Source organism: Parus major, chromosome Z, assembly GCF_001522545.3.
Source record: "Parus major isolate Abel chromosome Z, Parus_major1.1, whole genome shotgun sequence".
NCBI lineage: Eukaryota > Metazoa > Chordata > Aves > Passeriformes > Paridae > Parus > Parus major.
Window position 1 is genome coordinate 52732370 of NC_031799.1, and position 27506 is coordinate 52759875.

The following is a 27506-nucleotide window of genomic DNA, read 5'->3' on the forward strand; positions in this document are numbered from 1 at the left end:
TATATCCCAAAGCACATCAAGAGTGAACAAATGAAAACCCAGGTGGATTGCTACTCTCATTAGATTATCTTCCTTTCTTTCTCTTCCCTTGTCTGCCTAGAATTGATATTTCTATTTGGAAATGCCAGATCTTAAAGTGGATGTTTTGAAGAGTTACTGCTGTTAATGTGGTAGAACAGATTTATAATTTAGAGGATGTAAGATAGCTGAGAGGAGGCAAGAAAAGCAGGTGGCCAGAGGCTGCTTTTCTGTTGTGCTTCATTCTTGTGTGTCTCTGTGCAAATCCAGTACTTTAGAACTAAGACTATAATACTACATCATCCATTGTCCTGGGGTTATGGTAGTTATGCAAACATCCACATTTAGCAATAGGGGAAATTCTGATTTAGGATGAAGGACAATGTTGAAATGTCAGTTGTAGAAAAGTAAAAATAATAACAAAATGTAATCTTGTAAATCCTTCATTACAAACTTCTTGCAAAGACTGACTGTTTCAAGACATCTTCAGATTTCTTAAACTCAGTGTTGTTCTCACATGCTGGAGCTGCTCCTTTCTTCTGTATCAAATCTATAATTTATACTTTACACATATTGCCCCTTTTTTATCTCTTGTTCTCAACAGAAAGATCTTTGTAAGTAGCATGTAAAGATAGGCATTGTGTTTAGTGGCTTCATATTGTGGTAGCTTTTGATTTTTGCTGAGAAACACTGCTCTTTCTCAAATATTTAAAATAAAGAGCATAATGTCCCTTATTAACCATCATAAAATAAGTTATTCAGACATGATCCTACACTATGGCTTTTACGAACCACTTAGCTTGAATTTGCATAGTCTTTTTTTTCATGCTCATGGTCTCTGATGTGTGAATTTACTATTTACTCCATGTTTGTTCATACAGACATGCCCCTGACAAGGAGTTTGCTTGCTTTATTTTTGTTTTTCTGGAGCTTCTCTTTCTTCTAAATAAAAAAAAACCCCGAAAGATGCAAAAGATGCTACTACATATTACTTTTTTACAAATTGGCTTTTAGAAATGTACCTCATACAGGTCCTCAGTTTTCAGAGCAATTTTTGAGGAATGGGAAACTTTTCTTCTAACTTTCATTAAGAACACTGAGCTTGTTTTCACTCACAAGTGCAGATTGTTTAGTTATACACAATTACTGAAGTGTGACAGGATCCTTCTACAAAATCTCCTAAATTCAGCTTTGCAGTTTAAATGTTCTTTTTATATCCATTAGCTGAATGAAAGTACAAGAAGAAAATTAAAATTAGTTTCTGTCATGTATCTGAAAAAAGCATCGTAAGACTGCATTTAAAGACAAATTTGAATAAAGAAAGCTTAAGGGTTTTTTGGTGCAGAAGCAATAGGCTGTAGGAGATGAGATGATATGGAAACAGGAACATTGGAGATTTTAAATTTGGACAATAGCTGACTGAGAATGTTTTCTTTCTGTTGTGTGAAAATCAGTGCTTATGATGGTAGCAAAATTAAGTATTCTGCATGTGTTCATTTAGCTACACATTGACCCTTTTGGGACTAGTCTCAGATGCAGGAGTAAAACAAACTGCTTCTGAGAGTTTTGAAAACTTTCTTTCCTCTGTGCCCAAGAGAATTAAAGGGAAAAAGAAGTAAAACATGGATCAATGAATTCCTTTTTCAATTATTTTACAAAACAATACAGATTGCAGAGAATGAATCATCTAATGATATTTCACTTCTTAAAATTTTAATGAAAGAGATTATTCTCTAAAGTAACCTGCTGTGCCTGTTTCACAGTTACAATACACAATATTCCCTGAAGCTATTTCTGACATCACTGAGTCTAACATGGTTTAGGATGTTTGATGGAAAATTAGGTGTGGGAAAGATGTTGGTTAGAGTACCCAGTATCTTGGGGATGGTACACAAAACTGAGGCTCTGGGCAGAGTGGATTTTTATTTTACAAGCTGTCACACATACTGAAGCAAAATAAACAAATGGACTGACAATCTGATATACTATTCTGTCACTTCACAGTAGTAGAAAGCCTGCTTCTGAGATTTTGTAAGTGTGATAAAGTTAAAGTGCATGTTGCTATTGATGATGTGTTGGATGTAGAACTGAAAGCTTTTTGTCATCTTGGGTCATATTAACAACAGCATTGCAAACAATGGGCAGAGAGTAAAGTATGTGGGTGTCTGCTTGTTTGTTTTGAGCTTCATGATTTTAAGGTTCAGTGGAGGCTTGTGGCACTAGCTGATCTTAGCTGTCAATATCCAGTGGATTTTGGTTTATTTTCAAAGTGGCTTAAATTCAGCATGCTTTGAAAAAATAATATTCTCTAATATCTCTGAATTTACTTTCTTGTAATATATTTATTATTAGTGGTATAGCATGCAGAGATACCTTCTGATTTAGGGTGCATCACTCTTTAGATGAGAATTTAAGAATCTGGAGCTAAAAATCTGCTATTACTTCATTGCTTTCATTAGATAACACCTTTGTTAAGTTCTCTGATCTTCATGTTATAATTAATTCAGATTTTTTTCCCCATTATTTTGATGGCAAGACTCTTCCAGACTTCTCTGTCACAGTGTTTAGGAACCTTTATTTCAATTTGAAGTAAATATTTGGCTAATTTATGTCCATTTGTTTTCATTCTAGTGTTCTTTTACCCTCTTCTTTCGCTCTTGGTCATAATTAAACTACTGTTGCATTTATGCTCTGTAATAAACTTACGGAATCTTGCATTGTGAAAGAATTTGGGGGTGCTGAGGTAAACTCTCTTCAAGTATCTCAATAATTTATTACTTCTCCTTTTCTCACTGTCTTTATATTGGGCACTCTTCTCTACCTTTAGTGGTGCAACGCTGTACCACTGACATAGTGTTAAAAGTTTCCAGTACTCCTTAAGATCTGTATTCCCTTTCTCTTTCTAGATGCCCTGTACAGTTCATGCTTGATGATGTACAATACTATATATAATATTCCCTGCATATATGGGCACTAGATTTGCTGAACTTTCTAAATATTCAAACTAGCTATTGCAATAGAATTTTGACATGACATTCTGTGCACTGTTGTGTTTTCCAGCTATGATTCTATCAGTGTCATCCGCACACACTGCTTTTGTTCAGCTCCTTTTATTTGGATGGACCTCAGAAAAGTGTCTATTATGTATGACCTCTGCAGATGCACTGTGAAATCATAAGCTGTCCAAATGTTGAACTGCTTTTTGTTGCAGTATTTGATAACTCTGCCAGTAAATTTGCAGAGTTATCAAATACTAAACTACTTCTGTACAGAAGGACCAAGACAGCAATGTGCATTCAACAAGTTCTTTGTTATCTTCATTGCTGTAAAGACAAAAATCAAAAAAACAAGTTGTAAACAAGGAAAACTGGCTAAATGAAGAACAAAGATTGTCTCTGCATCCTGTATTTGAGATTCTCACAAATCTCACAAATCAAAGCTGAGGAGACACAGCAAGATCTTTTCCTCGAACTGTACCGATGTTATGCTGAATTTTATAAGCTTAACAGGCTTGAACAGAAATGAATTTAAATAACTGTTATGTTAGTGTTAATAATTGCTTAGGTGTAGATACTGTTCCTGAAAAATGCTGTGGCAGATATTCAGAGAGAGAAAATCACTTTCAGCATCTTTCCCTATATGTAGAATAAGTCTTGTAGACTTTTCCCTTCTTTTGCATCTCGTTTCTCTGCTTTCCTGCAGAACACTAAACATTAAATATTATTTCATGACTCAAGATTTATCTTGAAAAAAATTATGGCTTTATATTATTCTTGTCTTTTTTTTTTGTTTCTTGTATTAAGGGAATATCAAGCTTGCCTATTGTTCATTTCAGTAAAAACAGTGAACGTAAGTACATGTGTCTATTAAAAACCTTAGTGTTAATTAGAGTTACATTAATGCAATTGCCTACAAAAATCACAGAATTCTGTTAAAGGTGATGAAAATATTTTTTTGTTCTAATTAGAAGTTTGACATGATAAGCAGAAGCCTTGGTGAAAGACATCACACTTACGGTGGGGGAAAAAGGTACAACCTTAGAAAGTAAATAGTTTAAATGTTGAAATTATTCTTGTTTCGCTTACAGTAGACTCCGGCTAAGACTAAGACATTTGAAGCGTCTGTCCAAATGTCCTTTAGATAAAATTTTAGATGCTTAGGTCCTAAAACAAAGAATCAAACAAACAAACAAAAGGAGCCCCAACAACAGACAAAACAACTCCCAATCCAGTAATAAAGTGTTCTTGATTGTTTTAAAAACATAAAGCAATAGAATGGGTACTAATGCTTTAAAAAGTATTTCATGTGCTATAAAGGGAATTTGGGATTAAATACTTTCCCATAAATATGAATTCTTTTACTTACTAAATTCAGACAACTTGTTCCTTTATTATTGAAAAGAAAACCTCTCTGAAATCTTGCTAGAAGAGGGAAAATCTGCTGCACGTTCAATTTTGGGGTGGCTTGTGCTTCTTACCATGTGGTTGTATACCAGCTTTTCAACGGCTTGAGGTGGCTAAGCTGTTATGAGAATGTAACATCTAACTTCATTCTTCTGCCTGGAAGTCTTTGTGGATTTGAAAAGTTGGCTAACATTACCCAGTTTGCTCCTTATGGATAAAACTATGTCAGCTGAACTCTCCTGAACTGTGCTGCTTTAACCAGCTGCATATGCATAGAAATCAGCTGTCTCTTAACATAAGCTGATAAACAGTTGACAGCTATAGCAAGTCATTATCAGATTTGTCTGTGTGGAAATCCTTTTTTTTTTCGTTAATATGCTGTCACGTAAAGCTGTATGAAATCTTGAAGCATATTTAGCCATGTTTAGGCAGAGTCTAGTGTTTAGCAGCAGGCTGGGAATTTCTACAGTAAAGCAGCAGAATACATTTTAATGAGGGGAATTATTAGATGAGTTGAAGTTAAAACCTTGCATAGGGGAGTTGCACAAGGACGAAAAAATATATTACCATCGAGTAGGTGCTTTGACAGCAAAAAAGTAAATCAATTACATACTTTTTGTAATCTGAAACATATTTTTAGTATTTTTACTTTAAATTTAATATTTATTAATAGCTATCACATTTATTTTTATCCAAGATTTGATAGAAAAAGGGCTCATTGGGTTCTTAAATTTGAAAAGTGTGAGTGTAGAAGAAACAATATGTACTAAATCTGCAGAAGCAACAATTAAATCAATTACTGTAATTTATGTTTACTTAAAAATAATATAATATTCTGGAATTCCTAATTCTAAAGGACAACAGCCATTTTATTAAAGAGGGGCCTTTAGGAATGGGAATGTAAAACTGAAGGTATTATCCAGGTGTTTGAAAAAACATTGTGGGAAAAAATGGAACTGAGAGTTAAGATGTTTGGGAGTTAAAGCAAATTCTTTCTTATTGCATTATAAAATATATCTAAAGCTGCGTGGATAACCTTTAAGCAGCAACTTAATAAATTCCCCTCAATTTGACAATGGCAAGACAATTAACAGATGGAGGGAAGGCATTTACTGAGATTAGCAAAACAACTGTCATTGACTCATACTAACTTTATAAACGGAGCTGATACATCAGGAAGGGTTTTTAATTGAAAGTAAAGTGTTGGTACGGTCATGGAAGTAATAATTCTTTGGAAAGCTGTGCTCAAAAATATGGTTACAAACTTTTTATGTGAGTTTAAGGAAGGATGGGACAAGCCTACAAATAGAGGTTTGTTGAAGGTTATTAGACAAATAAATTCACAGGGGACTCAAGAAATCCAGCTGAATTCTGAAAGGGTGTCTGTTGGGAATGCATGGATACTGCCTTTAAAGCCATTGGTTTCAGAGTGTGCACAGTGCAACAGAAATAATCTGAAAATATATATTTTTTAATCTGGAGATCTGATTATCTTTTAAGGGAAGCTCTGCCTGCACATTTCCTTTACCTTTCTCATTCCAAATCTTTGTTCTGTAATTTCTGACATTTTGATCCATGGCATGACTTGCTTGAGAATTTGTTAGATTTCGTGTTCTGAGGTAGAATTAAACTGAAGTGCCAGTTTAGTCTAATTCTATAACACTAAATAAAACTTGTAATGACCAAGAGTGTATTTCCAAGTTTATTTTGTCATGCACAGAAGGGTTCTTTGATAATGTAAATAAATTCGTAGAAAATAAATTAGCATTTGATGACTTTTGAAGGCCAGGCACATTGTTTCAAGAGGTAGTTTCAAGGACCTTTGACAGTAATACTAAAGTGTTTGAAATACTTATCCTACAAATGCATGAAGGGAGAACAGAAAATCTGAAGAGCGTTTATCAATTAAAATTGGTGGAGTTTAAATGGCATTGCAGTTCTGGTTAGCAGAGTGTGACAAAAGGTGTTTCTTTCTGGACAATTGAGTTGATTTCAAGTTTGAAGAGTTTGTAGAGGGCTTCTGGATCAGCTTGGATTGGGAATGGAGTCAAGTGGCAAATATACCTTTGTTTTTCAGACTTCTTTGATTTTCTGATATTGCAAAATAAAATCTGTGTGCTTTCTATCCCTGGAAGTGTTCCAGGAGGCTGGATGGATTCCTGAGCAACCTGATCCACTGTGGAGAGGTTGGAACTAGAAAACCCTTGGAGCCCCTTTCAACACAAGCCAGTCTGTGATTCTACAATGAAAATATCTTCCTTCTCCAAGATTGTATCTCTGGCTTTCGTGGTGTTACTAGATATTCCTCTAACATGCTTCAAAGTCTCTTCGTAAAATAATTTCTAACACAGGAAAAAGAGCATTTTTAATCTTAGTTTTGTTTAATGGTAACTTTTCCTCCATTTACTTTATTTTTTCTGTCCTCTGCTGGTTTTACGTAGGCAAAGCCAAATACAGCTATGCATTTTGAAAATAATAACACTTACTTGTTTTATACTAACTGTATGTAAAGCGTGTGTCATAATTTTCAAAAAAGTCATTTGGGACAAAATGTTTACATATTGAGAAAATTTGTATTGTCAGTCTGCTTGAAGTACAGACATGTGACCTGCTCGTGTTAAGACTGGCATTCTGATTCCATGCTAATAGGCCCATTGTTATTAATATATGCTGCCTGCTTCTGATCTGCTTTGCTTAGAATGCATGTGGGTTTTTAGTGTGTGCGACGCTTAAGGGTTTGGATTAAAAAAATTAAATTTTCCAAAACAAAAAATATCCGTACATTTTTAACAGAGTTTACTAAAGAGCTATTCTACATTTTCCCTTGAGCAAGATGGTATTGAGTTAAGTGTTGGTATTTCTATGGCCATGTAAGATTTAATGTTCTGGACAAAGTTATTAATTATCTTTTGAAATGGACAGATGATTTTGCCTAAAACCTGCTTGTTAATTAATTTGATTTTTTGAAGAGCAAGTAATTTTCAAATGAGGTTTCAGTCTCAATTTTTTGATAGAGACTTTCTCATATTGTAGGCATGAGGTGTTTTTTTAAGAAGTACATTGTGTGATGTAACATTTTCTATTGGACTATGAAAATAGAATCTAGATAGTATAGAAGTTCACATCATCTCTCATGAAAAAGACGTCCAAACCTGGGTTGAAAATAAATAAAAATAACTCAAGAGTCAAGGTGTTACAGCTCTTCATTACAGCATGAGGAAACTGAATTTACTGATTTATACAGATTTGCACTTTACTCTGCATAAAAAATATAAACTGCTAATAGGAAATGCTGCATGAGGCAAGATACCACTCTTAGAGTCTCCTAAGCTTTTTCAGAAGTGCCACTTTTAAAACTTCAGCTCTTAGTGTTGAGGATCAAGAGGAAAATAAAGTCAGCAGAAGCATTTGCAAGTCATTTCATCTTTCTGCAAAAGGGAGAACTGAACATCAGAGGTGTGGCTAGGTAAACTTACCAGGAAAGCATTAGACTGTATAGCCAGTCTAATCTCATGCTGTGCTGCAGATGACACACAAATCTGTGAACAAATGTAGTATATCTTTGGTAAGTTCTCAGGTTTGCTGGAAAGCTCACTTGTGTACATTTTTATACACTAGTGTACGCCATTGCAGTTCTTTTAGTCTACACTGGTGTAGTATGAATCCAATTAATACAATAAAAGCTGGTACTTTTACCATGTTCCGTTCCACTCTTTTGCCCACTGATATTTATCTTAACCATAATAAAATTATTTCATGCTAATCATTTACATAAAATGTGGATGCCCTTGAGCATATTTCATTTTTGCTAGAATTATCTCTAAAATTATTTTATTTATTTCAAGTGCATTTTTCCTCCCTGTTATTCAAAAAAGCTTGAACTGAAGAAAAATGTTTTGAATAACAGAATACAAGATTTTAAGTAATGAAAGCTGCATGTATTCACCTAATATTTTCGCACAGGTTTTAGGGCAAGATTTTTATACTAGATAATGGTAGTGCAGGAGGAACCATTTCTGATCTAGCATAGATAGACTTTGTGATAGGCCTACCCCCCAAAAAAAATAAATTAAAAAGCCCAAGTAACATGTTCACTGCAGTTCACTGGAAAGCAGCTACAAAAAACAAACCAGCCAATCAACCAGCAAAATTAAATAATAAAGCATTTATTACCGTTCACTGAGAAGTAGTTACACTGGCAAAAATACTGGGCATTCTTTGAGACTTTAACATTGAGTGAATGAGAGATTCTTAAAAGTGGCTTACTTAATTAAAGGTGTTAAAAAAACTTGCACTGATGGAGAAGGGTTTTATCACTGCAAAACCTAACATTTTTACTTGAGGTTTTAAAAAATATATTTAAAAAAAAAATTCTCTGTTACTAGTGAAGCACTCTAGTCAGATCCTTACTCAGGATTCAACAGGAATAAGTTGATTGTAGATACATTTTTTTTAATAGATGGACCTCATGTTGTTCTGTAACTGTGTTCCATCAAAATTGCTTTTTGTCATGGAAATACAGGGACAGTCCTGAAGCCAGGTACCACCTAATTGGGTATCACAGGGATGGCAGAAGAAGGACTGTGTTTTCCTCCTCGCTCCTAGAACATGGAGTGATGGCAGGGCTGAACAGTGTCTTGCAGACTTGATCCTGAGATCTGTCTTTTCCAAGGTCTGTGTTGATTTCTAGACTGATCTGCATGATCTCATTACTGTCTTTTTAATCCCCAGTCACAACTGATTTCACACATTTTTCTTGATTGAGAAGCTATTTAAACCACTGTGGTCAGGGTGGAAAACATTATTTGTGATAAAGTTATATTTAGTTTTAAAATCCTTGTAGTATTTTATGCTTTCGATTGTAGTTGTTCAGCTAGAGAAGATTTTGGTTTTTTTTTCTAGTCAGCAACTAGAACCAATGGGATGCCAGGATTATATGAAATAACTTAAGTAAATTGCCTTAAATTTTCATTAATTTTGTAGTTTTGATTGTGAGTCTCCGTTAGTGTTTCTTGGTTTCCATAAAACAGTGTTAGAAAAATGTATTAAACAGGAAACTTCAACTAGGGAGATGATGCCATGCTGCATTAAAGAGTAGTGTAGAAATACAGCACTTTCTAGTAACCATTGTTATTATTATATGTTATTGTTATCATCTGAATAATGGCCTGTGAGATTCATTCTCTGAGTATTGTCTTGTATTCTCTTCTGAAGTATTCTCTTCATACTTCAGAGTAGTGAAATATTCCAGGCAGCTTTTGAGTAAGAGCGTTCAGCAAGGCAATTTACAGCTCCATTTTGATATCTGTCTTCACCTCTTTAGTCTCTTGTTTGCTTGGAAGTATTGCCACGTACTGGCCTGTAAATAGCATTTTCAGTTCAATTCATTGCCAGCCAGTACTCACCTGTGAAATAAACAAAGTCTAATTTTGCAATTAGGTTGAAGTCATGGAGTCAAGGCATGATTTCACAATCATTAATACTATATCTCTGCACTGTTGGATTACTCACAGAACAATTGTAATGTTGGGCACAAGATAGCCATTCTGTCACATTAACTAGGATATATGCAGCTAATACAGAGTTTATGCCAGCCTTGCGTTTTTATGCTGTCTTAGATTCTGAGAGAATGGGCTATGCAACCACTAATGCAAAATTAACTTATTGACTTTCTATTAAGCACTTTTTAGTGGTTGAAGGTAATCTAGCTCCATGTATTATCTGACTGTAGCATTTTGCCTCTACATCCAGAGCCCTATGGCCCAGTGATGCTCTGAATGGTAGTGTCTAGAGGTGTAGCTGCCTAACAGTGGCAATTTTTTATCCAAGAGCTCTGGATCCATTGGGTAGTCGCTCTTATACTTGCTCATTATGGATGTTTTATACTCTCTTTAAAGTTTCAGAGTTATTGAAGCTTGTGCTGCAATTCTTTAGTCACACACCAGTTGCAGCACTTTCAAACTGGTGGTGATAAAAATATAGGAGGCCAGGAAGTCTTCAGATCCCAGGGCTTGACTGTTCAACAGCCTTGTCTCTTGTGAACTTCGCTGGCCTCCTACCGAGTTATGGAGATCATCTTTCTGGCTACTCTCACTATTTATCAATCAGCATCTATTGAAATTATGTGTGCATCCAGATTTAGGTATTTTAAGAGTGAAGAACAGTGGCCATCTAAAAGGTGTGGCTACCATCTTGTAGGGTTGCATTTGGATCAGCTCCATGTGAGAATTATTTGGAAAAATTGAATGGTGATGAATGGATTGAAATTGTATTCCTTGTCAATTCTTCAGCTGAGGAATGGTTATTATTTGTTGCCAAACATGATTCTTTCATATGAAGTGAACTCGCTAAACAGATAAGATCTCTAGTACTTAACAGAATAAACAAAAATTACCTGTCACAGAGATACATTTTAATGCTACTATTGTTCAAATTCTACAATACATACAAAAGGTGTATAGATTTGAGACAGTATAAAGAGGTGGGCAGTGTGAAATGAGTAACATTCCCCTTGATTCCAACTAATCCCTTCCCACCAGTAATGAATGAGATACCGACAGATATAAGTGGAAAATTAACAAATTTAAAGTTTAGCAACAGACAAAATAGCAGCAGGCAAGAATAAAAAAGGTGACAGTAAATAACCGGCTAGATACCTACAAATTCATGATCTGCCACCCAAACAAAGAAACCCGAAATGCTGGAAATGCCCTTCCCGAGACCATGCCCAGCAGGGACAGCTTTGGGCTTGCAGGACCGAGGGAGATGTTGCTCACTGAGGCAGCACCTCCCCTGCTGACAGGCACCTGCAGAACCCTCCCCAAGGCAGCCTGAAATCCCTGCTGCAGCCTCCCCCAGAAGACAAAAAAAAAAAAAAAATTTAAAGGAGAATCCCAAATGGAGAAAATCTCTGCTTAAGCAAAGACCGAAGAGCTGGTGAAGCAAATACCATGTGGCAAAAATCAGGAAACCGCCTGGAAGAGATGATTGTAGATGTACCTGCAATAGAACACTTGCCACCAGGATTCTTGCTTGTAGGGTCTTAAAGATACGGTGAGAAGTTCTGGGAACAGATAGGTTTGGAATACAATAACATTAAGGATTACCTGAGGACAATAGCACTGCAGGTAGATTCCCTATTCTTAACACTGTTACAAACTAAGCAGACCTTCTAGTATCTCTTCACATCTGGTATATCCAGATGATAACCTTTCATATCAACTCCGCCCAGTTTCCAAATATCTCTCATGTACCAGGCTGTGCAGAACTGAATGCAGTGTCTCATATGGAGCCTTACAAGTGCTGAACAGAGGAGAAACTGCACTCTGGCTGATGGCTGTGTTTTTGCTAGTGGAGGTAAAACGCTATCTTCTCTTCTTCTTAAAATGGAATATGTTTTAAGATAAGAATCTCTTGTCATTCGTGTATTAATTTTGTAGAGTGTATTTCAGAAAGGAAAGGTTTAGTTCCCAGGAGAAAAAAGGAATGGAAAGTCTTTCTGAATCTTCAGTATTCTGGATTTCATTCACTGTTGTACCAAAGATAGCTATTGTTAAATGACTTTTAGCTTTTGACCTCCCATGTGATTATTTTCACATTTCAGTATTTTCAACACACAGAAAATATGAACAACTCCGGTAGAAACATTTTTGTTCAAACACAAAACCTCATTTTGAATATTTATCAAAGTTCCTGCTGATAAAGGCATGCAGTTTATTCAGTTGGCCCCTTCTCTTGTAGAATCGGGCTTTGTTACTGCATTCTAGAATTTCTTATCTCTGTAGGCTTCAGTTTTAGGAGGATATTATATAGAAGGATATTATATAAAATGATTTAGAGGATATTACCAATACCACAAAACCCCAGGTACTGTGTTTATCAGTTTGAGGAGCAGATTGCCAACTGGCCAATCAGCTGTTGGATCTGTGTGTTCCTTAGGTAGCCTCTAATCCCACAAAGCCACTGCCTGGCCATAGGGTCCTGCCTAGTTGATGGTTGTAAAATAGTCAATCTGTTTATCTCTAAAAGAAACAAAACAGTCCAAACAGCATTACTTCTCTTTCACAATAGTGTTTTAATCCTTTAAAAATAATGCTTCCAAGTATGTTAGTCTGCTGTTCTCATTAAAGAAAGTGGTTTGCAATTTGGGGAATTCAGTCTTCCGTGCAGGGTCTTGGAATTATGTTCTTCAACAGATTTGTTGAACAGAACATTTCTCATGCAGTGGCATTGCCCTCTGTATGTGTTCAACTATTAATTCTGTCACACCAGTAGGAAAGCACAGGTACTCTTAATATGCTCTTTTATAAAGACTCTGATCCTGACTAGGATGATCAGGCTGTCTTTCTGATTTACCATTTCAGCCATTCTTTCTTCTAGTTAATTTTTCTGCTGCTCAGTGACCAGTTTTACACCTTAAATGCAGCTGGATGCTGCCTTGTACTAACAGCTACCTCAAAGGAGGTTGTAGAAAGGTTGTAGAACTAGCAGCAGGACAAGAGGAAATGGCCTCCAGCTGTTCCAGGGTGGGTTGGACAGCAGGAAGAAATTATTCCTGGAAGAAGTTGTTAAACATTGGAATGGACTGCCCAGGAAGGTGGTAGAGGAAGTGTTCAAGAAATGACGGGGTGTGGCATTTAGTGCTGTGGTTTCACTGGCATGGTGGTGTTTGGTCAAAGGTTGGGTGGGCTCAATGATCATAGGGGGTCTTTTCCAACCTTAATGATGTGTGATTCTAAGAAAATAGTATTTGCAAACTGACCTGTAACATCTTACTATTCCATTTTTTCCTTTGAAGAACTCATATGTTAAAAACATAAAAAATACTTTAGTTTAAATATTAATTTAATGTCTGTCTTTGTGAAAAGATTATACCACATACATCTCTTATTGCTTGCTCTACCATTTTAGTTTTTCATCATGCAGTTCTCTTGTGAAAGAGAAAAATGTAATTAATTGAGAGCTGAATGGATTTGTTTAAAAAGTATCTTGGTTTTGATAATAAATGAAACCATTGCAGTGGGCCTGAGTACTTTATTGTGCTCCTGCCATCTGTAAAATAATCTGAATCTAATACTATATTCCTTATTATTATTTACTGTCTTTAAAAGCAATGTGTATGGACTGTAATTCAATAGCACACAGACTTGAATAAAATAAAAAGGCATTTGATACCCTCTTTCAAGTTATGTCAAGCCAATTTTTTTTTTTTTCTTTCCTGAGAGGATATTACTTACACACTTATGTTCATAGTGTGGCTTTGAAAGAAACTGTGGGTGAGAGATCTCATTTCATCTTTGGTGTATGTGAAAACACACAGAACTTGTACTTTCTGTCCTTAGCACTCGTCCAGTTTTCAGTAAGCAGTGAGAATTCACACCACTCCACTGCATCAAGCTTTAAATAACTTGTCAGCAAAAGTAGTAAAGCAAAATCACTGAATTTCCATTGTCTGAAATCCAAAACTGGTAATTTTGTGTCATTAAAATTTGTGTAACCTTCAGTGACAAATGAGAAAGTTGTTGCTTTATTGCTTGGTAGTAAGGGTTGTTTCCACATTCTTATTAATTTTGTGGCGTCATAATGAAAGAGGGCCACATAATCTATTTGTAATTCTTGTAAAAAGGTGAAGCTTTTTTATCTAATTTGAGAAACTGGTTTTAATGACCTTCAAGTTTTGCACTGTGCCCTGTTGCCTGAGGGTATTTTCTTGGTCAGGCTAGTGATGAAATGTAATTTTGTTCACACTCTGACATCACTGTGTACTTGATACAAACAGGTAGCTCTGGTTCAAGGCTTTGCTGGGTTGCTTATGGCAAGGAAGAGATACCACCACTTATTTGTAGATCCGTGAGCATTGTGAGCTGTAGAGCCCTTAGAATGCAGTAAAAATAGTAAGTAGGTGACTTCTTCATAAAAATAAATCATTTTTTAAGAAGGATAAAATATGCACTACTTTACAAACAACCTTATTCCCTAAGAGTTCTGGCTTTGATCCTGCTGGGGGACTAGACTGCTAGTTAACATTCCTCATTTCTGCATGACTTCCCCTATCTTTCAGCAGCTGAGATTTGTGTGCAAGCCCTCAGTTGCTAGCTGCTGGAATGATATGCCCACTGGAGATCAAAAACATACTTGCTGACAGCCACTAGCATCCCTTTAGCACAGAAAAAAAAAAGCCCAAACATTTTATCTTTGCTGATCAGCCTAAAAAAATTCAGATTTGTGATACTCCGAGTGACCCATTTCAAACAAAAATAACTAATTTGCAAATTAACTAATCTTGACATTTTGTAAATATTTAAGCAGATTTTTGAAAGGGTGTTTTCACACTAGTTACATTGATTTCATGTGGATCTAAGCTTCCCATGATCTTTCTTCTCACTGCTGGCATCTTTTATCCAGCTGCTTTTCTTGTGCCTCAGTAGAAATAGTAGATACTTTCAGGTATTCCAGTGATGAAGAAAGAATGGCTCTTTGTGCTAAAACAGCATTGCAGTTTCTTACTGAACCAGGTAGGCTCAGAAGGTAATAATTCAAAAAGATGCCAGCTTCCTCCATTCTTAAATGGAGATATAAATCCTTTTTAAAATGTTAGACATCTGCTTGACTTCACCATACAGTATTGCTGTCGGATCTGTAGCTGTAGATGTGGATGCAGATGATAACAACCCCGGTTTCTTCTCTGAACAGAGGAGGTTTTATCTGGCTTTTAGACTAGAAGAAAGGGGTGACTTCCTGAGTAGTTTGGAGCTTCCAAATTCCAATTCGAGCTTCCTCTAAATCCAGCTTCAGACCCAACATAACATATGTAACTGATTAGAACATGAAGTATTTGTAACTCCAGGTTAATTACATCAGCTGCCAGCAAGCTGTGTGAGAAGCTCTTTAAAACACTCTGTGCATGGTGTTGAGCTTCCCTTCTTGCTAATAGGGGGTTTTGACCATTATATATTTAAATGCAAAGAGTTCTCAGTCTGCCTTTGATGCTGTGGGCTGAGCTTCACTGTTCCAAGACACCCAAGGTGCATTGTTTGCCATTTAAGCTCATAATTTTTATTTGGTGGATGATAATACTAGGCTAATCGTGCACTTAATATTTACACTCAGTTCTGTTAATTTCCTAGAATTTGATTATTTTCTGATTGCAGTAGTGAAAACATTTTATAACTGTAGCTGCATGACATCTTTTTGATATGTAGTTTGTAAAATTTAATGTGGCATCAAATCAAAATGGCATCAGTGATCAAATCTGGTGAATATGTGAGGTCAGAAAACCTTGAAAATGTTTCTGGTGCCAGCATGCCTAGGCTTTCCGTTTCTTCAGCAGAGGTTATCTGTATATACAATAATAATAAGAAAATTGAATTCCTTATCATTTGAGGTGACTGTAGGGCTGTTGTATCAGTTTTGATGTGAACTATCTTTAGAATGGAAATGTGAATTCACTGGTCTTCTTGGCTTTGAAGAAGCTGTGACTTTGTACATTCTAGCCCCAGTGGAAATAAACACAGAGTCTCAGCTGCCTAGTTTTCCTCTCAGTGTTCCTGAACTTAATTACTTAAATATCATAATTTCTGTGACAAATGAGGTATCCTAAAATGTGAAAGATAAGAATTTAATTTCTTCTGAGGAATAAAACCCGTTATCGCAGTACAGTTCTGACTAAAGAAGAAAGTTCTGTTTTGATAGTTACAGGCAGAATAAGCAGTATGCAACAATTTGGGTGTACATGATTTCATGTGAACTCTTTTTTCCAAACTTGATACAATGAAATTTAATGGGAAGGAAGAGCTTTCATTTGGTAGGGGTTTTTTTTTAATTTTTAGTAGGATTGCTTCTCCAGAGAGCTTTCTGTGGTATTTGGAGTACAGTAGAATTTGCAAAATTAGGCAAGAAACAGGAAAATAATAATTATTAGGACCCATGTTCCTCAGATTAATCTGTGACATTCTTAGTAATTGTAGCAGCCTTTCAGTGGATGAGCCGATTTTTAAACACACGTTTTGTTGGATATACTGGTTTTGGAAATTATGCATGTTTTGCCATTGAATCCTGAAAATACAACAACATTCATGTGGATGAATGCTTGTTGCTCTTAGTGACTGAATCCATGTGGAGTCTGCTGAAGAATCAATCAGGAACTTGTGCAGTGTGTATAGTTATCTTCAAAGAAGGAAAAGGCATGTGAAGGTAAATACAAAATACAGAACTGACATAAAGCAAGTCAGCCTTTCCATAGATCTTCTGTGAGCCGTTTTCTGTACATGCAACATAAGGGCAATATAAATGTAAAAGACATGCTTTTATGTGATAGGCATACACTGATAAATGTCTACCACTCATTTCTCCAAAAAGCATGTTTGTACACTGTGATGTGTTTCTTAAAGTTTATTTAACATAACCTGCACAGAAGTGTCAACCCTCATCTCTAGATTTCTGTTTTTGAGAGGTTTTCCATGCAAAAGTATCATTAAAAGGCCAACCATTATAATGGTGGTACTTACAGGAATGAAAATTCTTAGGAACACTTTGCTTGGATACAGCTATTGGAAAAAAGGCTGTTCTATCTCTCTTTTCTTTAGCAAGATGGTGTTTACTCTGACATGATGTACCGAGATGAAAACTGTAGTTTTGTTTTGGTTTTTCTCCCGATAGTTTTCTCAGTTTTAAAAGTATTTTTCTTACCTACTGTGAAAAAAGGGACCTGTCTGCCTCTAATGCTCTATGATCTTCCCATCCTATGTGGTCTTTTCAGTAGTCGTGTCCCCTTTCCTGTCTGTAGTTTTGCATCAATTCATTCAGCCAGTAATGGATATTTTTGTGAGGGTGCAGAGGAACAGGAGTAATGAAAATGGTAGTGACTGACAATTCTTATTGCAGTTTGTGAATATGCCAGGTCTTCTGTAGGTGTCCCAATGCCTGCAGAATCTGTTACCTTATTACCTGACTGGGCAATAAATTCATTCTTGCCATTTTCCATGCAAACATGTTTAAATGATCCTGAATCTTCTGGAGTGACATTCAAGATTTATCTGTATGTATGTCTATAAATTCCAGTAATACATTGGTTAGATCTCAGCAATCAACACAGACCTTTGGCTAGGATGCTTACATACAGATTGCAAAGAGAGGGAAAGACATCTTTATTATGATGCAGATCCTGATCTCCCTGAATCCACAAGGAATTTGAATTTCTTAAGTTTATATGGAAAAGCAATGCAACTTTGAAAGGTAGACTGCAGTATGTTTCCAAACTATGTGTTAATATGTTGGCCAGGAAAAAGGTGGATTATTATTTTACATTTTATAGCAGTTACACACTGAAACTTGAAATGTGTGTAATTTAGTCATAAAAATTATTATTTTTTTTCTCTACAGAAATAGTAGTTTGGTATTGCAGATGGAGATAAGCTTGGAAAAAGAATTAAGTTTGGAGGTTACATTTTTTGATGATGTGAAAAAAGTTTAATTAGGAATATATTAGTCTGTATTTAACTCCCTGTGTTTTGCTGAATCCCTGAGCTGAATTACATCCATCTACAGCTGTAAGAATATGAAGAAGTTTTAATTACTGTCTCTTATATACAGAGAGTTAAGAAACAGCTGTTCTTCTAAGAGATGCTGGTCTGTTTTAATGCATATGCTCTTCTTAACATTGATCTTCCTGACCAAGCAGTTCAAACTTTTTGATAAATTCTGTGAGATACAAATAGAAAAAGAGCTGTAAGTGCCTAGGTGAATGTACAGTTCTCCAGGGTCCAAGGAAGTTTAAAGGAAGTCTGAATTAATGTAGCACAAAAATTTGTAGGTTCAGAGGGAAATGTAGGCTAGTAAGAATCAACTGGGGTCTGTTTAGGAATGAATCTTAATTTGTCCATAAACTGAATAGCTTAGTTATCCATATAATTCTGTTCTGAGGTTACAAGGGTATCTAACAAGAATATATTGGAGAATGGATAGCAAGTGAGAAAATATTCTTATCTCAAACCTTATGGAGATGTTGCTCAAGATAGTATTAAAGGTAATATTAGAATATGAAGACTAGGATGTATGTTATTTCACTGAGTTACTATCAAAAAGCTTCTCTGAATATATTGTATTTTTTTACATGTGTGCAGTCACAGAACATTATAATTATCAGTAGACATTTAGCTTTTAAATATATGATCTAATTCAGCTTATCCCTCTGTTTGCTTCAAAATAGTTTGCTTTTATTTTTCAGTATCGTTGAAGTAGTTATAGCTTTGCAGTTGAGAACAGTAATATCAGGTTTTTGTATTCAAGTTAGCCTTAAACCAGAAGTTTAGCTTTTATTTATAACTTCTAGTGCATTACTCTATGCTTACACATGGGGTTGGGGACTTAAATGTGTGAAATAGCTGTGTAGTGTGTAAGGCTGCAAAACTCTGCAAAACTCCACCAACCAACAAAGCCCTTAAAAACAAAACCCAATCCTTTGGTTATTACCAGAAATTTGCCTCTACTTTCTGAAGTATTTTAAGGAGACCTTTGTTGCTTGGTTTCCACAGAAACATTTTGCAGCAAGAAGATATTCATGTTTAAAATAGTTAGCCAAGATAATGGGAATTGGAGACTCTTACATTTCTTACATATCTTGTATTCGTCATCATCTTATGCTTATGATCATGTGCAGCTAAAAAATTGCCTGTTTGGTGATGGTTGTAAGTTAAGTGTATATTAAATGACTATGGTTATTTCATAGAATTAGCCAGACATTCAGAATGGCGGTTCTGGTTAGGTTAACATATTAATATTGTCTGGGAATATAAAGGTTTTATCTTCATTTTCCTCTCATTTCTCTTTCCTCTTCTCTGCCCCCCTTCCACCCCCAAAGGAAATTTGGTTTTAGAGACCAATGAAGATGTTACATTTTTTAAAATAATAGCAGACGGTAAGTGAGAAGATACTTAAGGGGAGAAAACAACCCTAATCAGTTAAACTTATTAGCATTTCACAGTTCTCAGGAGGCTGCAAGTTGTAAATTGATACAACCCTGGGGTGAAAGAAGAGGTGGAATGAAATCAGATTTCATCTAGATGTATGAAGGGAAAATGGCACAAAAATCTAATTTTTACACTTAAAATACACTCACTAGTGATACATAGCCAAACATGTCAAGCCACACATTTCACAAAGCTTCTTACTGTATTCCTTGCAGTGAATTCAGAGTGATATAAAGATTTTTCTTGGTGACACCTGATATTCACGTAGACCTTTCTAGTAGTAAATGCAATGCTTTGTCATGTTTTACAGTAGATGAACACAATGAACTTAACAGCAACTTAATTCAGCTAATGTGCTGCACATACTCTTTAGCTATGCTTATTAAGCATCTTCCTCTCATGCAGTCCCTGCCACCCTTCATGGATATTGTATCAGACAAAAAACCTGTCTCTGTATTTTCAGAGCAGCCCAAAGAATGAATATTTGGTACTTCAGAGATTTCTTTGTCTTCATAAGAATAGCATCTTCAGCTATGTTTCTCTGATGATATGAAACTGTCACACTAAAGGCTAAAACTCCTAAAAGTAGGAGCTAGGACACTGGCACAACAACAAAATTCGGGATGTGATTGGAAAAGCTATTGGAGTGACAAAGTGTGACAATGGGAATAAAATCAGTTTAGTTTTTTGGTTGCTGAATTTAGTTTTCTTTCAATGAAGATGATTAAAAGAAAGAGAAAATGAGATGCCAGAAATGGGTGAGAGAATAGTGTGAAGGTGAGGGATGGGAAGATACTTATAAGGAAAGAGGAGAAAAGAATGATACATTTGATAAAAAGAAGAAAGAAGTTAGACATCCAGAAAATTGCTGTTTTCTTATTTACGTCTGGGAAACACATACTAGATCAGAGACAACATCTGAAAACTTGTATATGCAGATAAAAGAAGTCAGCTTAGCTGTACTTTCCATAAATAGGTTGAGGTTTTGTCTGCACACAGTGACATTTAATTAAGTAAGTAAGCTGAAAGCGATTTTTTTCATCCTGTGTTTTAGTTATGGTTGAAATATTATTGTGGTTTGTAATTTTGTATGCTTATCTGAGTGAAATTCCATTAAGTATATTAGGAATTTGCCTGCTCTGGGGGGTTTAGCAATATTCTATCTATATAGTCATTTTTAAGACAATTTTACTGAGTAATTGAAGAACTGGATGGTAACCTAGTCCTGTGGCACACAGTTTTAATTGCACTTGTTTATATTCACACAGAATAAAGCAAATAAGTGAGTGATGGATACCTCCGCTAAAAATGGGGGGCTATCAGCCGCCTGAGAAGTAGGGTCTTTTGTAGGGATAGTTATGATACAAAGTTTTTGTAATTTATATAGGAGCTTCTGACCACATAAAAATGATAATTTATCACCTTCCTCAACAGACTCATTCTAGTGAGAAATTTAATATAGTAAAGTAACATTTGTAACTGGTGCCATACTTCTGCATGGGTTTTTTTTGTGACACTACTCTCTGTTGAAGTGGTGTAGTGGATGTACCAGATTTTTACACATATAAACAAATATTAGCAGATGATTAAGTGCAGATAAACAACGTATTTCATATGAGATTGTTACATCTCTCTCCCATTGACAATCTTTCTTCCCACCCCAGATCAGAAACATAGCCCAGCACAGAATGCTTTCTTTTTAGATCTCCACAGATATTTGCCTGCCACAATCCAACATAAATTTTGTCCTAGTTATCAGAGTATGATTATTAAATAATAATGAGAAGAGAGATCTCATCCTGTCATAAAGCATAGTGGGGTTTTTTATTAATTGTAAAGAGAATCTGAATTAAAAGGTCTGGACTTTTTTTCATTTGCATACTCTATGAGTAACTAATAACTAACAGTAAATAATGTAGTTAGAAAATATGAAAGACAAGCAGTGAGACACAGAGAGAGGGGGGGGGGGGGGGGATGGGAGAGAGAGAAAGAGAATTGATTGTGCTTGCTGATCTGAAGTAGTACCAGAAGATGCCCATCTTGAATGAGACACAGAGATCAGAGAAATGAGATCTGATGGTCAGAGGTCTTTCTCTGCCCCTCTCTGGGAGGCATTGCAAAACTGTCATATCAAAATCCAGCAGATTCCCCTTCGAGAAATCATTCAAGAAATTATCATAGATATTAATTATGACTGATAGACTTTTAAGATACATGAAATTGTCCTTTCACTGAACCTCCTCTTTGCAGTTCTGATTCCTTCCATTCAGTTGTCAGAATCCTACTAGGAAGGCAAATGCCAAGCAAACATCCCAGCTGAAATGGTAGATCACTTTGCTATTAGTGTATCTTTCTTCTTTCCTCTGCCCACTTTCTCTTCTGAAGAAAACCCTTGTTTGCTTTCTTTTTTGTTTCTTAGCTGTTAGAAAGCCTTTAAAAATGCTTTTACTTCCCTGTCATGGCATTATGCTCTTTGGAGGGAGGATCAGCTGGAGTCATGGCAAAGAAAACTGCTGTCCTGGTAGTTTTATTTTGTATTCACCGTACGATTCACAGTATTGCATTGTTCCTTCCCAGAGGGGGAAGATTGGTCTCTCATGCAAATCACTGGTCCTTTTCTAGGCTTTTGTAGCCGTCCTGAAATTGTTGGAAGGGTTCCTTCTTTCTGCAGAGCGGGAAGGAGGAATTGCACCAGACAGGCTGGCCCCAGTTATTTTATCTCTTTCCTGTGTCTCTTACAGCTCCTTTTGAGGAGCAGGCACCAGGCAGTACCTATACTGTGTTCCCAGGGCTTCTGCTGGTCTTGTGCATTGGGTGTGCCAAATTCAGTGACATTATTTGGCATAACTTGAGACTTGCATTGTTTTGAGTACACAGAATCTGGCCCACAGCCTTGTCTGTATGCAAAAGTGTCCTTGCTCATTTAAGTTGAGTGGATAAACAAGTGTTTTTCTATTGACCCTAGTGCTACATGAAGTTGGTACCAGTTAAAGAAACGTGGTGTGTGTACGTTTTTTCAGCTGATAATATTTTGTGAGTAGAGGCATCCAGAGAAAGATTTGGCTTTCACAGAGACTTGTTAGTGTTCATGGAAGTGCAGCTTTTATCCTCAGGAATGCCTCCAAGCCTTGAAAAGTCTAAGAAAAACAAAGAGAATGTGCAGAAATAGAAATTTACTTTTAAATAAATAAAGTCACAAAGTGAAGTAGAAGGAATCAGGTTAGGAGTTGTGTGGATAGATCTGCACTCTGATTGAAGGTAGAGGGCTCCAAGCAAGTTAAGCAGGACAGAAGTTTTAATTTAACCCCCATCTCCACAGATATCAGCACATGCATGCAGAGGATTATTACCACCATCTGTTTTATCTACAGTAGTTTTCATCAGTCGTGTTATTTTGTGGGTTTTTAAAGTGCTTAAGCACTGCTTTGAAACTGTTGTGTTAATTGTTAATTTGGGCTGAATCTGCATGGATGCCTATAGCAGTGTCAGCATGCTAAGATTGGAACTGTTAGATTAATGAATGGAAGTATCAGCTCTGTGCTTGTGCAGTACATTAATAGCTGTGTCAGTTCAGTCAAATACACTACTGACTTTGTCACTGTGAAATAGTATTTACCAGATCTTAGATGGACTGCTGAGAAAGATGAATGTAATCTGCCATTTTTGTCTGTCTTAAAAATAAGGTGACTAAATTCTTTACATAGATTATTTTATTACTGTTCTTCACAGGAGGAAAATTGATATACTGGTAGATTTGAATTCTTCACTTAAATGAAATATACATGTACAAGGAACATTATAGTGAATGGAAGGAAACTAACCATTATCTTTAATATAGCTTACTCTTATATTCTGATTTACTGGAGTTAATGTTGAGAAGAGAAGAGAAGAGAAGAGAAGAGAAGAGAAGAGAAGAGAAGAGAAGAGAAGAGAAGAGAAGAGAAGAGAAGAGAAGAGAAGAGAAGGTAAAAAGGAAAAAAAAGGAAAAAAGGAGAAAAAAATAAAAAGGAGGAAAAAGAAAAGGAAAAAAGACCACCAACCAAATAAACCTCTGTGCCTCTAGAGATTACAAAATATAAAAAACAAGTCCAGAAAATCAGGCTTCTATTTTCATCTAAATAGTATCCCAGGAGATAACTGATATCTTACCTTCATACAAATTTCACAGATTAATAATTTAGGGCAGTATNAAGAGAAGAGAAGAGAAGAGAAGAGAAGAGAAGAGAAGAGAAGAGAAGAGAAGAGAGAAGTATTATTCTTCCTTAATTTTTTTAATTTTTTTTTTCTTTCTTCTTTACAGAACCTGAAGAAGGTGTTTGTAGAATTTAGCCATCAGGAGCTATTTGAGTTCTACAACAAGGTCTGTACATTTTACAATACTATAGTTTCTTTGTAAACACCTTATGCTGCTCAGCAGGAAGTGTTGCCTATTTAATTAAATCTAATAAAACTGGAAAGAAGAGATCCAACTTAAAATAAGGCTGTTGGATTTCTTTAATCACATAAACCATTTTGAAGAAGAGCCTCTGCATTCAGCTTTGGAATATGCAGGGCTTGGGTCACTATAAGCAAAGCTGGCAGTTAGATCAGGAGGAATAGCTGATGATTGACAGTGGGGATCTCTCTGGAGACAGCATCTTTGTGTTACATCTTCAGTCAAGATGCTAGGCTCGTAATCCAGTCAAACTGAACTCTATTATTTTTTTTCCTTGTTATTATGCCTTGGAAATTCACAGGAAAACATCTGTGCATGCTAAACAGTTAGTATTTAGACAACTGTTTCTTTAAAATTTGAATATTTAAACTGCAGCAATGAATTCTAATAGCTTTATGTAAAAACAAATATTCATGAGTACAGGATTTTTATATTGGTATGCAAATATATTTGGTATGCATAGTTGAAGATATTGGATATTTCTGTTAGCATGTTTCTAAACAACATTTTACGAGTGGAGGTTTTTTCCTCTCTTTTTTTTTCCTTTAAATAGCTGGAAACTATACAAGCACAGCTGGATTCCCTTACGTGATGTTTTAGAAGACTTATTTCTCTATCGCGCTCCTGCCACCTCATTATTTTGAATTGAAGATAGATTGCCAAGCTGTGTTTCCTGAAGGATTCAGCGGGTTGCTTCTTGTAAAATTATTTGGCTTATCTGCTTTTTAGACCAGTACCATTAGCCAAGAGTCTTTGTTGAAGGTCTGAAGATCCTAATGGACTTTCTCTTTTTTGCTTAGCAGTTGTGAAAAATGTCTTCTTTACTTGCAGTGGGGAAACACCCTGCCCACCCCCTGTCCCTGCAAAAGAATGCTACCCTGCTTCTGAAATAGTTTTTTCATCCTATTATGTGTGTTAATTGATTCTGGTAGAAATTGGCGTGTTAGTGAGAGACCACGAAAAAAGTATTTTTTTGTAGACATAAATGTGGAAGTTTTAAGGAAATACACAGCTGCTAGAATCTCTATCCTTTTTAAATATTATTCACACAATTGATAATGCTTCTTGCAGATTTTTCAAAATAAATTCAGAATTTTAAAAGCTTATTTTGGGGCTCGTCAAACTTCATTTTGTTGTCTTTGTTCTATTTTAGTTTGGTTTTTTTTTTATTTGAAATAATCAACAATGTCTCTGATTTACACGTTTACTCTTGGCACCAAAAATAAACATGGCTTCTTAGCACTGCTTGCCCACTAATGAATCTAAGAAGTATGGTGTATAACTGAAGGGAGAAATCTCAGAGTATAAAACAAAAAATACTGAAATTATCTGACAGATTTCTGAAAGCTATGTTGATCCTTCCTCATGCTGTTTATACCACCAGTGTTTTTACACTGAGCAGGAAAAGTTGAAGTACAGTGATTAAAGGCTGAGTTGGTCGTACTTTTGCCCATTAGTTCCAGATGATTCATGAGCAGCAGGAGGAAGGCAAAAGTCATCTTAGTTCTTTGTTGCCATTTATTGACAGGCAACTTCATTGCTGCACAGTTAACAACTCTGGGCTCTGGCCTTTTAGGAGGTGAGAGGAAATTTGCCTTTTCAGAGATTAAGAACATTTTCTTCCTGATGCCTACATCAGGGATGGTTAATACCCAACCAGACAGTTTCCTTCTCTAGCTTGTTTCTCATGACTGTGGATAAAAGTATAACCATAATGTATGTTTTGAATAGCTGGTTCTCCTGAATAGTTCAGAACCTCCTGTGCCAGATTTCCCACTTTGTTGCTTTTGGAGGTTTGTGCCCTTTTGTTGCTTTGTTGTTAGAGATTTGTGTGAGGTTTGCACAAGTTGTCCAAGCTGAAAATTCATAGATTCAGATGGTAAAGCTATTAACAGCCTATGTGTGAGTAAAGGACACTGAAGGGGAAAAGACACACTTACCATAGTCCTTTACTCTTAAAGGAGAAGCCAAATGATACTCTACCCCTCTGATACAGTAACACTGTTCCCCTGGAGGAAGGAAGGAGTCACCATTGCACAGCAGAATATCCTCAGCTGTCCAGTTATGGCTTGTGAGACTGGCTGCCAAAATCATGTCCTGTCATAAGCCCCAGCAAACGTGCTGTATCTTCTAGAGGTACAGTGCTCCCACCCACAGATGTCACATCCTCGGTCTGGCTGTTCAACAAGAGCTTGCCAGCTCGCTCATCTCACACTGCACAGACTGGAGCATGTCTGCAGGTGGACACATCCCTACCATTCCCTCTGCTTGCTGACAGTAGCAGTGCTTTGTAGTTAGTGCAGCTGAGGGAATCCCCTTCTGCACGACATGTCTTCTCTGCCAGTCCTGCTGCACGGTATGCTTTGTGCTAGAACACTGCTCTTGAGCCTTTTCTCTGAGTTTCCAGAGTTTACATTCTGGAAGTCAGGGCTGAAGTGAGGTCAGAATTTCCTGTGTGGATACAGGACATACTAAGGTGGTTGTGTGAGGGATTTAAGTTACTTTTGTGAATGTAGACAGTGATCAGTGAATCCTGGAGGAGGAGGTGAGGGCTGGACTGGTTTGGGGAGCAAGAATCATTGGACAAATCAGCAGCCACATCTGAAAAAAGAAATGAGAGTAAGAAGAAATTGAGAAGAAGAAGGAAGGAGAGGGGTAGATAAATGGATATTTCCAAGGATGGAATTTGGGTGATGGAAAATACCAGGAAGAGAGCAGAAACCCTGGAAAAGATGACAAAAGTATATATACAAAGAAAATATTAAGCAGAGAGGGAGAAAAGACGAGTGAGATGTAAATTGGGGAATCAAAATAAACCAAAATTAACTATGGGAACTCGCCAGTTGTATAAAAGCATCTAGTATTTCAAACTAACCCAGAAGTGTCATCCTTGGTGCAAAGCTGACCAAGATCAAAGTGTGGGATAATGAAAAACAAATTTTTATCAAGCTTTAATAGGAAATATTAAAAATATATATAATTATGTTGAAAGGGAAGAAAAAGCCTCAGATTGCAGTAATTCTGTAAAATCTGTTTAATGTTTCTTCTTTTTTTCTTGGTTGCAGATGACTGAAAAGATTTATGATTTCTTTACAGTGGCTGCCTTTTATTTTTACTAACTGTACTGAATTCTTACTGTCAAAAGCTTTATTGTAAGAAGTACAGTGGTTACCTTTAGTTAAGGACTGCTGAGAAATAAACATTTAGTTTGAAAAGACTTTCCTATATGGAATGGGAAGATTTGGGGTTGTACATTGTTATGGAGCAAGGGCATAACCCATACCATCTTAGCGAAAAACATTGTCACTTAAATTTAAGTGCTCCTGACTAAGGAGAGAAAATTGGCTAACTGAGAAAGAGCAGAATAATTTGGCAGGGTTTGTTAGGTCTTGCAGAAAAGAAGGCTTTTATCCTGGTTGATTCTCTCTGGGTCTGAGTGGACCTGGAGAGGGGAAGCTTGGTCTTCCCCTGAGAGAAGCTGCCAGTCCTGGTGTCTCAGAAGTGTCAGTGAATAAGAGGAGAAACAAACACTGTCACAGACTGGGAGATGCCTGGGTAGGTCTGCATGGAGCAGGGACTAGAACAGTAACTTGGGGGTGGCAGAAAGAAAAACACTTCCTGGGAGGAAGGCAGCATGTAGACTGCACAGAACTGAGCACACCAGGCTGGAGTGGGAGCCTGGAC

At 36.3% G+C, this 27506-nt stretch overlaps 1 protein-coding gene across 2 annotated transcripts in view; it reads left to right on the plus strand.

Moving 5' to 3' along the window:
- The window catches only part of COMMD10 (COMM domain containing 10), a 103904-nt gene extending 78832 nt beyond the window's left edge, over positions 1–25072 (plus strand). Inside the window, exons 6-7 of one of the 2 annotated variants that reach the window (XM_015652532.3) lie at positions 23688–23747; positions 24376–25072. In XM_015652532.3, the coding sequence (XP_015508018.1) occupies positions 23688–23747; positions 24376–24414 (99 nt within the window). In that variant the 3' untranslated portion in view covers positions 24415–25072. Of the gene's footprint in view, positions 1–3821; positions 3969–23687; positions 23748–24375 lie in introns of those variants that run through there. The other variant, XM_033520377.1, reaches the window with a different exon arrangement.
- Positions 25073–27506: the final 2434 nt, after the last annotated feature.